We start from the raw sequence: 15,183 nt of genomic DNA on the forward strand, positions 1-15,183 counted from the left end.
ATTATTGCCTTATAGATGGAATTAAATTGCTTTTCCTGCTGCAAACGAAAATAATTTGTGCGGAATATATTATTTGGGGAAAAGCCGCTTATGTGAGATGTTTTAGCGCTCGTCTCTCTAATTAGGGGAGCTGTAAATTTCAATAGTCATGCTCGGAGAAGCCAATAAATGATAATTAACCGCGCCGATTCTAGTTAGCGCCAATAAAGTTTAAAAGTTTTTAATTATTTTCGCGCGAGCGGTTCGCGGAAAAGCGCGCGTTTATTGGCAACAAAGAGAGACGATTTTCGGCGGAATTCACACTGGTTGCTCGAGAAAGAAAGAAGGAGGAAAAATTAGTCTGATTTTTTTTTTAAATTAAAGTCCAGAAAGCAAGCAGACGTATCTCCGCTGCATGATCTCTGGCCGCAGTGGTATAATTATTTGGGAGCTCTTAGTAATTTATATGCATTCTTTTTGCTGCGTTTGTTTTCTCGCTGGCTGGCTAGGCCCCTTCCTGTTCCCATCTTATTATCAGACCATCACATAATAATAATTACTCCTCCTCCTCCTTTTCTCTCCCAACGGCGCATGGGAATAATCGAGATTCGTGAATTCTCGAAAATGGTGTTATTGATTAATTGCTGATGTTCCTCCGATACATATTTTCGGCCTGAGCGCGGGGGTCCGACCTAACGACCGTCTCAAACTCCACCCGGACCGTTTTTGTGTATAGTCTCAAGTCTCTCAGCACTACTTAAACACGCACAATGCCAGGTCAGCAAACACTAACAGGGAATTAAATCGTTGGAACATTGCAACGAGGGAGAATTGTGTTTCTTTCTCGATTCGTTCCGTTGCTCGCTATATTTAGAATAGTGCTGACTGAAGTGGAACGAAAAATTAAATAAACAGCTCAGTCTGTCAGCCGGACCAAATGTGCTGCAACGACAGAATTAAAAAAAAAAGTATTAAATGCTTTAGACGCATAGAATGCCAGACTGCATACATGACAAATTCAGATGACAAACTGGACAAGTACTCTTAAACAAGTTGTTTTCTAATTACTTTTCCTTGAAATTGTGCTAATTAGACGTGTAAAAACGATTGTTGTTTGTCCGGGTTGGAATACGCCACAAAAGCGGCGCGACTATTTTTAGACCGCGGCCGATTCTGAGCTCTCAGAACAACGCAACTTGAACTTGAACACGCCTTGCTTCCTCCAACTCTTCTATAATAGACTTTTGTGCTAAAAAGGATTGGCCGCTACAAGAGACAATTGAAATTGGCTCATAAAACATCTTCACTGCAGCTGTCTTCTCGTATTAAGAAATCTATAGAAACAATTTAATTGATCCTTCTTATACTTGTAACTCACGTTTTTATTGAGCCAAATATGGATTTAAATCCAGAAAATTTTATAAACTTCAAAATTATGTAGATTTTGTGCATTTTTCAAAATTCAAACGAAACCCCATTTTGAAATTTCAATAGTATCATAAATTTAACAAATATTATATGAAATATCACATCTTGAACAGATTTTCCAATGGTGAAAACAGGTCTAGTGATTTAGATTTACAATTAGATAGAAGAACGAGAAGTCAGATCATTCTCAGGCCTCTTCTAAAATGCGGTGTGAGGGATAAATTTTGGACAACACGTTCCAAACCGTTGACGAAACTCATTTTATTCCTTGCAAAAACATAGAAATGATAAGATTTCCTTTTGCAGAACTTGGAGGAGCGCGAGCGCAAGGTGCTGAGCCACAAGGAGCAGTTGCAGCGCGAACAGCGGTACCTGAGGCGACGTCTGGAAAACCTGGGCTTGCTGAATCCCAGCACGGTCATCCAGCAGACCAACAAGCGTCGCTCCGTCAGCGAGAGTTCGACGGCGAGCTCGTGCAGCTCGGGCGTGTCCTCGTGCTCATCGCGGCTCAGTTCGGCGTCACTGCTGCTGCTGCAGTGCTCGCCCATCGGGGGCGTCGCTTCCTCGCCGTCGCCCTCGTCCTCGGCCTGCAGCGTCTCAGAGTCTGGTGAGTGCCCTTAACTCTTACCCCCCTGACGCCGCGCGACACACAAACCACGCGCTTGTTTCGCACCCGTGCGGAAAACGATTGCGTCGCCCGGTTGATTATTATTAATTGTCGTGCGCGGGATTTTGAAATTAGATTCGCTTCTTCTCGGGGGTGATGGATGGAGGGACGAATTCCAAAGGCGCTGAAACTTGCAACAATCAAGCCTGGGGAATCGTTAATCACCCCCCCTTGAATCCGACGGCAAATTTTGATGGAAACGTCGTCGAATTTTTTATGTGCGTTAACTACGGAGAGTTTCCTCATCTTTACTTTTGAATGCTTGATGAAGTCGTTTTGTTTAATTAGGAAGAAAATAATTAAGTGTTTGCAACGTTTATACTTTTATACTTTTTAAAAATGTTGCATTTGAGTTAATTATTTAAATATTGGCCAACCACAGTAATTTCTTGAACAAATTCATTAAATCTTATTTTTATTTCTTATAATTTATCATAAATTCCTTTTTGCTATTTAAAATTGGAGACAGAAATTAAAAAAGAGCCTTCCTCAATAAAGGTCTAAATATTAAGTAGATTTATTCTGGAGAATAAATCTGGGCTCCTTGGAATCGCCCTGGCTGAGCCACGTTATGCAGCCAGTTTGGCGTTCGCGCATTGCGTGTTGCCTACCTACTTTCTGATAATTGCCCTTTGAACGCCACAGAAAATTACCGTGCGGCGAAGGTTCCAGATTCGTTTTTAATTGAGATTAACGCAGCTGATGATATTCACATTCGAGATATTATAAAATAATTAAGGCTTTCCGCACATAGTGAAAAAAACCGCACCTCCATTGTAATTTCTAACTTAGGAAGGGTCAAAATCCAATTTCCTTGGTGCTTTCTTGGCGCCCTCCTAATCCCCGCTTGTTCTCCAATTTATTTTTAGCCGAGTGGATTAATTGTCAATTTGGCCGCCGGATGAAAAATGAAAACGCTGCGTCTCCTGGGCAATTTTTCACGCGCCACGAAAGCTGTCTGTCACAAAAGAGGCCGTTCTGCGTTAACGCGATCACTTTGAGAGGACAAAAGCGCTCGACAAGATTAATTCGGACTTTTTTTACTCGGCCGTAGCAAGAGAGAGAGAGAAACAATGCATTATCCTCTCGGTGCCACAATGGAGCCGGTCTGACTTTTCGAGATGCTCTGCCCGCCATTGTCCAACCTACTCCAGGTCCAGCTCGTGCTAACCTTGAGATCCTTCTTTCTTTTTTCTTCCTCTCCTTCTCAAGATTTTTTGCCGCGACCAGCAAGGGTTAGCTTTTGGCTCCGTTCTGCGTACCTGCGCCTGAAAATTATTTCAGTTTGGAAAAATGCGACGCGTTGGGCGATGAGGGGCGGTGCTTGGGGGATGGAAATTCGATGGCTGCGCGCGAGGGGGATTTTCTGCTGATATTAGTAGCCAGGCTCTGCTCCAACTCTCGGAAATGTATTTCCGTTTTATGCTAAAAGTGCTCGTGATTTGCAGTTCAGCCATGGGGGATCGGTCGGTCGGCTAACGAGAGAGGCGCTCTCGCCAAAATGAAAGTCGTTCCCAATCGATTGCACCCGTTTTATCTGCGCCGAGAATTTTTATAATGGTTGCTAGCACGAGTTATTACAAAGTCGGGGTGGTTTTATCTGAATTCGCTGAAAAAGTTAGATGAAAAGGCGGAATGAGTTAGTATGCTTGATCTGAAGAAATTATTGAACTTGCGCAATTGTCAACAAATGAATTTAAATTTAAAAAGTCTATATTTTATAAAAATTAAGTAAAATGCTGGAAAACGAATTTAATTGGTTGATTTCAACTTGCTTGAATTTGATTCAAAAGATTTTGATGAAGCCTGTTTCCTTAAAAAATGAAATATGAAAAAAAAAATGCTCAGCCAGCTCTTGGAACTCCCCTCTGGACTATGACACTTAAAAAGATTGCCTTGGAATTCTTCCGCGATTTAATTTTGCAGTTGACGTTTATAATGACGAAATTCCGTGCTCCAACGTTGAGCAAACGCGGTAATGCACCGTGCTAAAAATTAATCTAAATTCCTGCGCGTCACGCAGGATTTCCCTGAGCTTGATTAAACGCCAGGCCGAAATCCCGACCGCAAACAGGGCGAGTGGAAATTCGACTTTGGAGCATTTTTGTGGCCGGCAGCACTCCCGCCGATAGATGGCTAGTTGGTTTTACGCTGCACATCTCCCCTCTCAGACGAGCAACAACTTTATGCTAATTATCCGTGCGAGTCCCTCGAGGGCTGGATCGCGATGTGTTATGCATAGATAGATAGCCATGCTAAAGAGGCAGGAAGTCGGCCGGTCGGTCGGTGTCCAGCCAGCCACCGGATTCACGCACCCCGCGCACCCAGACGTGTATTTATTTACCTGCGCGTGGATATATATGCAAACCGATCGCTCCTTGTTTAATTATGTAGCGAAAGCCCTGCGCCGTGGACCTGTAGCTCTCCACAGGGATAAATAATTGAAAGTTCGGCCGAGGTGTTTTTGCTGCTAATGCATGCGGGGATTTTTTACTCGCGCTTCTCACGCAATCGGCCATGACTTGACTGCACGGATGGCCATTAATTTCAAAAACTTTTCCCGCCGCCGCCGCAGAACCAAGCAAGGGTATTGCGCAAACTTGGCTCGATTGCAGCCCTGGGGTGAGCGGAACGCTTGAAAAATAAAATCTTAAAACTATTCCCGCGAGCGGAATGGCTGGAATATTAAGCAAAGAGTATTATTTTCCTGTAGGTTTTTTTATTCATCAGAGTGAAAAAAAAAATTGCATTAAAGTCTGCAAGGAAAAGGAAAAATCTCGCGTGGTAATTTGCAAAATTCTTAAATTCTTTTTTCGTCTATACTAAAAATTGATCTTTAAAATTCACATCAGAAATAAAATATAACCAACTTTTCACACTTATAATTAGGGATTTTTATTCTTCAAAAACTAATTTTAAATGAGAAGAAACCTCTTATTAGATTTTCTTACTGGCATTTCCTGCCACAAAAGATTTAGTACCAAGCCTTTATTTATCCTTAACCAAAGAAAATGGAACCAAACCATTTTAAAGTACACTTAACGTTTCCATCGAATTGTGCACCGTGAAAACTGTTTGCACCAACAACCGCAGCTCTGAAATTTAAAATTCCAAAGTGGATTATAATTACAATGTTGCGTTTCGGTGCTGGCTTTTAATTACGCCGTGCATAAATTAACAGCCGCTTGTTTTTAATTAAATTTCAAGAGAGTCGCGCTGCTGCAGCTACGGGCGACGCACACGCATCATTTTCGGCCTTAATGAGATGAAAGAAGATAAGCCAGAGTTATTATTATATTTCTCAAGCACGCCGGAGTTTGTTGTATGCAAATAAGTGGCGGGTCTATGAGGGCGGTTTTAGTCGCGGCACAACAACAATGGCAATTTCCAGAAATTCTAATCGCAGTCACGCTGCGTACCCTTGCAATGAAACGAACGATCCACTAATGAACAGGTATGCCTTGTCATATTATCTGCTGAATGTCGGCGCAAAGTCATACCAACTGGCGCATGGCAACTGCGCGCCACACAATTTGCATCTGATATCGACTGCAGCCAGCTGCACTTCTCATTGTCAGATTAATTTTTATTTTTTACACGTTGTTACGCTTCGGCCTCAGTGCGTGCAGATAATGATTTTCTCTGATTTGTCCTCTGCGATAAATCAGCGCGATTTTTATTGGAAAAAATGGCGTCTCAGTGTCAGCGGTCATTGTTGCGAGCAAATGAATCGGAACAAATGCATTATTTATCATTTTGCGCGCGAGAGCGGCGCCGAGTCAGCGGATTGTGCAGCTAGGGGGGTTAAAAACGGACGCGAAAATAAACTTGCTAGAAGAGAAAAGAAGTTTGGCCGCCGAGAGATTTTTTCTGTCGACGCGCGCACTGCTCCCTCTCATTAATTGTGCCAAAATTAACCGGCGCGTAGTTGAAAATTTCCTGCTTTTTGCGCGGGACACCGACGACTAACCAAAATTTCCCAAGCCGATTTTGAAACTTCATAGATCACAAAATTTTTCGAGGATCACAGGGATGACCTGGAATTCATTAAAACTGAAGGGTCACCTTTGAAAGTTAAATAATTTTTTGTTTAAATAACAATTTCATTTTAATGAAAAACAAAACTGTCATAACTTATTAGTTTTTGCGTGAAAACCAGTTTTCGGCATCAAGTTTTGGTTTGGAAATTGAACCGTTATTTCCGTGGAAACGGCGAAGCGCCAAAAATCGCCTCTCTTCGTACACATTATTATTCTGCCGGAGGCTCTCACTCTCTCGCTGTTGAAGAAGCAGCAGCTACCAGACCGCATTGCAAATAAACTCGGTCCGCACATAATCATAACATTAGTGGTCAATTTGCATAATGGACGTGCCGAAAAGGCTGGCAAAGATTATGGGAAAAGTTCTTGTGCCGGAACGACGAGTGTACTTTAGATTGATTTAAAATTGCTGGCTTTGCGTCTCATTAAATTGAATGAGCGCTGCAAGATTAACTCACCCCTGCGACTTGCAAACTCGCGCATTTGCACACCCCTTGGGTTAAATCCTGGAATCTTTTGGTTGGAAAAAAAATTATTCAGAATTTGAAGAGTAATCACATTTTATCAGGGGGAGATTTTAAAAACGGCTTTCCAAATATATATTAAATTTCTCTATGCAAGACGCAAACGCGCGCCCTCATTCATTGATTTTGTGCCACGCCACTTGACATGGAATCAAAACACGGCGTTTTGTTGTACATTCTTGTTGTTGGCCACAATTTCCCATTTGCATTATCGTCGATATCGGCGGGTGGGGCGCGAGCTCATAAAATATTCAGCGGGCAGGCAGGTCAAGCACTGCAATAATATAATGCCGCACACACAAAATTGATGAACTCCGAGACCGAATGGAAAAGAGAGAAAAAGGGAAGAAGGGTTCACTTCTATACATGTGACCGAGGAGACCTTTGTCTTGGCAAGGAAGAGGAAAGTTGCGCGGGGTGGATCGATAAATTCACGGCGCTGCTCGGTCCGTCGCGCCTCCTCTTTTATGGGAATTTATGCGGGGATAAATACTAATTACACACCATTGTCTGAAATTTTTAATTAAACCCGCCCCTGCGCTGCTCAGCGAAAAGTGAGTGAGATTCGTTTTCTTCTTTCATAAAACACGCGGAGCAGAAAAGTTTTCCGCCCCGACAGCGGAATGATTAAATCGTTTCGAGCACATTTTCCTGGCAAGCAAGGGTGGTGTAGGTAGAAAAAAGACTGGAAAGAGGGTGGATGCGGTTAATATTTGTGTGTGAGGGTGTTTCTATTATTATATGTACGCTGTCGGGCAGGATCGGCTCACGCTCGCTAGTGTCAAGGTCACCCTAGGGGGCACCACCTCTTTTATATATCAACGGCTGAATTATGATTATACCGCGCGCCGCATCTAACGACCGACCGGCCGTCCGTTTTCTCAAAGGAGATTCCTGCCTGCCTGCCTGCATGAAGCTTATTTTTTTACTTCTTCTTCCACACACGAATTTTTATTCCAAGGCACACAAAAGAAGGACGAACGGAATCCCTGCGAGTCTCAGCACACACAAATGTGGAGTACAAAATTGATGTGAGAACTCGAAAATCACGCGTGTGAATTTCCCTCGCTGCGCCTTGGGACGTTTGTCAATCCGAGACGGAAAACGAGAGAGACGTTTGAATCGAAAATGTTCACGACTTGTTTTCCGTCTAGGCCAGAGATAATTTGAATGTAATTCGGTATGCTATAATTACCAAACTGCTGTAATTCGGCCTGAGGATTATGTGTGTTGGTTTGCGGCCGCGCTGTCTCAAATTAAATGGAAAATTTGGATCTGCGAACTCCAATTTTGTGGTGTGTGGTATTTCAAAATCAAAACAGAAGGAACGAAAAGTTAACCGAGTAAAAACTTGCAGGAAATGACAAAAAGCTGATGATAAATTTTGATCTTGTCTATAAAAGTCTTTTGAACTGATTAAATAAATGCCACAAATCAATTTGTAGCTGGAAAAAATGGAATCAATTTTTTAGAAAACCAAGAAAATACCTAATTTTTAATTGTTGAATGTTACTTCAAATTTGTTTGTCCGTCATTAGTTTGGCAATTTTTACACTAACAATTTATTTATTTTCCCACATCCGATCTATATAATATAACAAGTTCTATTTTTGGGACAGCTTTTTGAATGGACCAATCCCAAAAGCAATTATTTAGTCTTCAATCTGCTCAAAATAGCCGCGAGTGGATACAGGGGATAAAATCCAAGCTCAACAATGATTCGAAACCGCGCCGCCGGCAATCAAAAGGCCGTAAATTTATACGAATTCCGAGCGTTTTCCCCAAAAGCAGCGATCGTTTCCCGTTTTTCGGCCGCAATAAATTTCACGCGTTTGGCAATTTAAAAAGGGATTATTCAAAACGGGTACACACACATGAAACAGGTGGACGAAACGAGGGTGCCTATTGAGGCCTGAAATTCCACCTGCTCGCCCGCATCCACGAGCAGGGTGTGTATCGCACCAGAAATTGGCCGCGGGCAGGTGCAGCGCTGGGCCCGCCGAGCCAGCAGGCGTAGGAGGCTCCTCTGAAATTCTTTCCCGACCAAGGATGAGGCAGGTCATTCCAACCTTGGACCTTCTCTGACTATTTAAGGCAGAGCACAGTCATTAAATTGAGCCGCCGTACCAGCTTTTTATTTTACAATTGGACTTCGAAACGGGCATAATCCTTTCATAAAAAATATCAAACGACCTTCTTCGGAGATTTTTCTCTGAAGGATAGAAAGCTGATGAAATTTTGTCCATGACTCCTTTTGGTAAACTTAAGTTTAAGTATTAAACAATATAATTTTTCTACAGTGATTTATTTTATATAAATAATTCTTCATTCACATTGCCAGTTAAAAAAATCCATTTTTAATTGTAAATTCATATTTCAATAAAAAAAAATTAAGAATTATTTGCAGAAAAATTATTCTAGGTGCCATCTAAAGTGAAGCTAGACGATTTTTTTTATATTTTTAATCGTTTGCCTGCAGCCAGCATTGTTTGCTATCCCGCTGCGGTCCTCTTTTTTTCATTAATAATTAGAAAAACCAGGTTCATTTGGAGCTATTTTTAACGAGTATTTTTCACTCTCAGGATTGAGATTCCACGCTTTTCATTTATTAAATTATCTCGAAAGTGCCCGCAGCTTTTGACTCCCAAAATAATTCCGGCGCTCTTTAAAGCCGCTCTCGAGCAGCGCAGGATGTGTCAGAACACTTTAATCGCCGGCGCGCGGAGAAGAGTAAATTTGGGTGTTCAAACATGCCAAAAGTTGGAGTGACGTTCGGGGGGAGCTGCACAAAAAGCAGCCAACCCTTTCTCTCGCGTCCCAGCAGACCTTCTGAAAAGCCGCTCTAAAAGCTCGCAATGATTATCTTGTCAGGCGCTGGAAGAAGAAATTGCGTAAAACAAAGGGACTTTGCGTGGCCGCCGCCCCGGAAACCATCGAGAGCATTAAATACGGCGGCGAAACGAACGAAATCGGTGGCCGGTGCATTAGGCGTTGGCACCGACCGATGTAAAGAGCATATGGCCCTGCCGTCACGTGACCCTCGGATCACGCCACGGCCTGCTTGCTTACTTAGGCCGCGTCACGCCGTTAATTGTTTTTCCGACCCCGTTCTCCTCTCATTTGCAATGGAAATTATTAATTTTATTTATGTATATATTTTTCCACCAATTTTCTTTTCTTCAATTTACTCGGCGCCTTTGATATTGCAAAAGCGTGGTGGTGCGCGCGCGGCTGCTCTTTGGCAAATAATTCAATATTTACATAACGAGAACAGAAATAGAAAGTTGCATGACGGCGAGAAAAGTTAAGAGTCGTGCGCGCCATCTCGCGGCGGCACCTATTCTTTTCGCCAACGTCAACGACCTCAGCGTGACCTCCGGGTCAGCCAAACGTGTTGGTGCTAAAGGTGCCAAATTTGTGTTTTTATTTCCCGGTCAGTGGCCGACTTTGTTTAGAGAGAGTTGACAATAATTACGGATTCTCGCGACTGTAAATTAGTGAACGCTGCACAAAATTCGTCAGCGGCTTCTTATCTCGGGTGCTGACGGTGATTCAGTTCGATTGCGGAAATTCATCTGCACTTTAAATGTGATTGGGTCAAAACAATAACTGATAATTTCGTGATTAAGATTGGAGGAATGTTCTAGATTTTAAATAATTTCACAAAAAAGTTGCGTAATTTTTGCGAAATTTAATTAATAAAGTAAAATAAATCCTAACATTAATTGCGCAGTTTTTTCAAATTTGATTTTTTTTTCAACTCGGGGAAAATTTAAAATATTCAAGGAAGCGACGACCGCTGCTTGGAGGAAGTTAATTTTTCTAATTAGTCACATTATCAGAGACGGGAAATGATAGGGCAAGAAAAGAGGTGTACTGAAAACAAGCCTCCGGAATTTGTCAACTTGTTCTCCTCTTCCTTTAAATTAAAATGTGCATGTGTAAGTGGAAAGCAATGTCGCGTCGTTTATTGTCAGTTGTCGCGACGCATTATAGTGAAATTGACAATTCCGGATTTTTTTTTTATCTTGGAGCGAGTCGAAGACTTTTGATCTATTTTCGCGACCACGCGTTGTGCACACACTTGGCAATCGCGAATTCAGCGCAACATCACGTGCCTGCCCTGTGTGTGCAGGGATGCCTTAGAAGGGCCCCGCAAATCAGCTGAACAAAACAAAGCACAAATGCGAAAAAGCGCCTCTCAGGAAATAAAACATATATATTTTTCGTTCGCTCGGAAGCAGCGGTTGACTGTGACAGCTAAATAACAATCGTTTGCCCCACAATCTAGGCCTCTGCCGTGAAAAGTGATAACAATTTTCAACACCATAGCAGTTTTTTTTAAAGATGTGTTACATTTAAAAAAAAAACGTTTAAAAATTCTACAGTTTGATTCTCCCAAAATTCAGCTGTCAAAGTTTAAAAACTTTTTAAAACTTACCTAGCTAGCTCAAATTGAACTCAAAATTTAGCGCCAATATTAAAAAAATCTTCAATTCTTTGTGAACCAAAACTTTTAGGAATTCTATTTGAATTGGATTAAATTTTTACTTTGACAACAATATAATTTTTTCTGATTAGGGAATTTGCCACATTTCTTTGACCTACCCTCAAATGTCTTGTAATAAATACAAATATTTGGGGTTTTTTTTTTCATTTTTTTTATTGAAAATCTAAAATGATTGTTTGTGTATGTTTCAGATGAGGTTGACGTGACTGGGTACACGAGCTGCAACCAAAGTTCCGACGGAGACTCGAGCTCCGATGACCAGGGCAGCATCCAGTCCACGTCTAGCGACAGCGGCGTCGCCATGTCCGCCTCGCGTCTTACCTTGGGCGAGTTCGCCTAGCCTGCCTCCCTTCGAGTAAGCCTGAACGAAGAGTGCGACTGTTTTTGTGATCAATGCCTGTCTGTCTAATTGCAGTGGGACCCCGGAGAGAGTCTAGGTCGCTGCACGCCTCGGTTCTCTGCAAATTATTTAAACAGCCAGCGCCCGCGGGCGCACCACTACAACAGTTACAAGTAAATCAATGCCAGTACGAGGCGCTACACTTCCCAAAAAAAGTTTAAAAAAAGCAAACAAAGGAATTTTTATATCCAGCCCTATTATTTTTAATAGGCATTGCACTTTTTCTCTGCAGTTGAATATTTATTTCCTAGTCAACCAAAACCTATTGAGAGAAGAAATTTAATGTGAATTGATTGATTGCTCGGCGGCCTGCACGGCCCCCTGTAAATTGTAAATATATGATTTTTCTGCGTTGCAACCAAAAAACGAAAGAAGTCTAGCGGTTTTTCTCACCAACTCTACGCGCCCAGGCGGAGAGGAGATTTAAAAATTTGCTAATTGTAATTTAAACCCAAAAGCCAAGTCTTATTTTGAGAGCTGCCTGGGCTGCTATTGGACGAACTGTTGCGCATTATTAATAACCCACCCGTACTTGTTGTCAGTATGATGATTATTATTATGTTGTAATAATTAAAGAAAAACACACACACTGAATGTTCCTTGAAAAACGAAAACTTGTGTGGCGCCTCCGATTGATAATTGAAAGAAGAAAAAAGAATGTTTCAAATATGAACGCTGAAATCTCCCGCCAGAGCTAAGACTGCAACTGTTCCCAAAACATTTCTCATTTTCGGGAATCACAAACAAATAATTTAACATTCTCTGGCTCAATAAATCACAAAATAATAACGATATAACTGAAGAAGAAGTTGATAAGCAAATGGGAGATATTAAAATTATTTTTCTTTTATTTTCCAAAACAATGATGAAAAAAGTACAAATTGTATGTAAAAAATACAACAAAAAAAAATATATAATTTCCTGTTCTTCTCTGCTCCTTCTCGTGCCCTTCCCCCCTCTTCGATTGAGATATAATAGCTGATAGATTCGCTGTCAGTCCGAGTTCACTTCTTTGCCATTCCACCGGACAAATGTACTGTACTTGACACACTCGGATCTATTTCCCTCGGAGGGTGACTCGGCCAAGGTCACTTTGATGCCAATGGTGCTCCCTTAAAGTGACTGCCACTGTCATGGCCGACCTGGCCTCCGAGAACCGGGAGCAGTTAATTGAAAAAAACTATTGTGAAAAAAGAAAGAAAGTGAATTCGACTGGTGAAACCTGACGCCTCAGTGCTTTAGAGCTGTATGTGTGTAGAGCGTAAAAATCCCTTCTGTTAGATGGCGTGAATGGTGTTTCAAACAATTATATATCTCAGAGCATGGTTATAGCGCTTCTCTCTTTTCAATTGAAAATAATAGCAAAAAAAATTTTAAATGGAATAATAATACCGAGCAACTCGGACGCGCGTCCCCTTCCCCGGTCAGGCCGAGTGACAATAATGAACTGGTGTACATTGCAACTGATCTCACCCCCAAGCACTCGAAGCCTCCAGGGTCGGGGGCGCGCCGAGGGCAACTCGAGAAAAACCAGTGGGGCTCACCCGCCCTTACAAATAATTATTAATTAATTAATATATAATTAACGACGGAGCAAATGGAAATTTCATTCTTGGTTAATTTCACTTCTTCCAAAGTGCGGGTCCGCTGGGCCCCCCTTGACCCGGGGGCCCAGCCGACCCGTACTTGCCTAGCTTTACGCATTAGTTGCCTGTAACAATAAGAGTAAACTCTATGTCCAGAAAATTTGAAAAATTTTGAAAAAAAAAGCATAAAATGTTAGAGAAAAATGTTAAAATTAATGTCTACTGTAAAAGCACCAATTTTTTAAAGCATACAAATGGAATAATATATCACAAGCTGCGTTAATTGTGATGAGAGAGACAGAAAATGTAGTTTTTAACTGTATCATCATAGAGGTGAAGGCACATTTTCGTGTGCCCTGCAGAGTTGGAGTATGTAAAACAAAGAAGCAAAAAAATCATAAAATGCCCAATGTTGTACCTTTTAGGCTTCAGACAAATCAATACAACAAACAAACAAACACACTTCTCGAAAAACACACACACAACTACTTTGTGAGTGAAACAAAAGTTTCACAACAGAATAAAGTAAATATTTCAAATATATATTCCTTTTTAAAAAAGAATGTTAGACTTCCCCGAGAACGAGTCAACGGGAATCGATAGTAAGGGTTAATTATTGTTCTATGATGGAATGATTAAACATATATATTTTGATTTGATCGATGAGAATTCAAAACCAACGCATGATGTGTGTATGAGTAACGGACTTGACGTAAGCTAAATAAATGAGTTGTACATATGGACTATTATGAGATGAAAATGTATTTGTTCTTAATTTCCTTCGCATCTAAATCTAAGACATTAAAAATGTGTATAATGAAAAAACCAAAAGCAAACTTCTTTTATTCAATCACCAAAAACCTTGCAGATCATAATAAGCACCAGGAAAATACTTTGAATTTTGTAAAATATTGAAATGACATGGAAAGACCAATTATGACGTAAGACCTATTATAATACCACAATTTTAAATTGGCAATTTTGTTCCACTAAATTTGTTTATTCAGCATGCGACTGACAATGAGTAATAATTTTCTACAAGTCTTAATTTTATTCATCACTTCGTAGTTGACTTTGCTTCAAATCAGGATGGTAATTCCAAAAGGAGTTATTGTGTTTCAATTTTCTCTGTTTATTAGACTAGGAAACTATATGGAGTTGAGTAACGTAATATTTATAAATGAATATTGGAAATTCAGTTAAAAGCCTTCAGGTGATCATGGTAAAGGTGCAGGAGACATGAAGTCAACTCCAGCGCATTCCGTGGCTATCCAAACACCAACTCCAAAGAAAGCGACGCTCTTCACCACAGACCTACCAAAATCAAATTTATCCAAATTTATATTAATCTTTTTAGAGAAGTGTCAGATTTATTATTGATTGCAAATGTTTGAAATGAAAAAGTATTTAAAATAAAAATTGCAAAATTCTTATAATTAGAGTTACATTATTCGTTTGATATGAATGTGAACTAACTGATGGGATGAAATAAAAATAGTAAAAAGTGTAAAAAAAATCATTGCTTGACGAGAAAGCACATGCAAAAAATTAAAACTATGTATTCATAATTTCCATAATATATTATAAAGCTTCATGAAATTTTACCATTTGAATTCATCCTGGTAAATGCCTTTGAAAGTTCCAAAGAAGCCACTTCCACCACTTGACCTGGACGACGAGGGTCCTTGTTGGGGAGGATTGAACATCTTCCGATTTTATTTTTGGCTGAAATATGTTACAAAAATTAACAAGTTAAATAATTCTGCGAATTTAAGTAAAAAATCCAAAGAAATCGTAGAACTTGGTTAAAAAAATATGAACGTAATTAGTGAGCTTCAAACTATACGAAAAATAAAACGAAAAATTTGTAAATTTACCTGGCAATCGAGAGGAAGCAAACAAAGTTCACAAAAATCCCAAATTTTGAAGGCGCATGAGACAACAGATAAACTACGCATGCGCCGGTTATTCAAGCATAAAGTATTTAACCGGTTCTTTTTTCTGGTTTCTAGCAAAAATCAACTTTTAGCTGTGTATGAAATTTTTTAA

General features: G+C 40.5%; 1 protein-coding gene and 1 long non-coding RNA gene across 3 annotated transcripts in view; one reads left to right on the forward strand and one right to left on the reverse strand.

Annotated features, from left to right (window-relative positions):
- Positions 1 to 13,886, forward strand: part of LOC132198019 (max dimerization protein 1-like) — a 35,731-nt gene extending 21,845 nt beyond the window's left edge. For both annotated transcript variants that reach the window (XM_059621692.1, XM_059621691.1), the window contains exons 5-7: positions 1,714 to 2,014; positions 11,340 to 11,503; positions 11,564 to 13,886. In XM_059621692.1, coding sequence (XP_059477675.1) covers positions 1,714 to 2,014; positions 11,340 to 11,488 — 450 coding nt within the window. In that variant the 3' untranslated portion in view covers positions 11,489 to 11,503; positions 11,564 to 13,886. The remainder of the gene's footprint in view (positions 1 to 1,713; positions 2,015 to 11,339; positions 11,504 to 11,563) is intronic.
- Positions 13,887 to 13,951: 65 nt separating this feature from the next.
- LOC132198020 (uncharacterized) lies at positions 13,952 to 15,103 on the reverse strand. The gene is made up of 3 exons (XR_009441935.1): positions 15,012 to 15,103; positions 14,740 to 14,859; positions 13,952 to 14,448 (listed from the first exon to the last, which is right to left on the reverse strand). It is a non-coding gene; the product is annotated as an uncharacterized LOC132198020 (long non-coding RNA).
- Between the last annotated feature and the right edge of the window lie 80 nt (positions 15,104 to 15,183).

The sequence above is a fragment of the Neocloeon triangulifer genome, unplaced genomic scaffold, assembly GCF_031216515.1.
Source record: "Neocloeon triangulifer isolate White Clay Creek 2 clone unplaced genomic scaffold, ASM3121651v1 ptg000012l, whole genome shotgun sequence".
Taxonomy (NCBI): Eukaryota; Metazoa; Arthropoda; class Insecta; order Ephemeroptera; family Baetidae; genus Neocloeon; species Neocloeon triangulifer.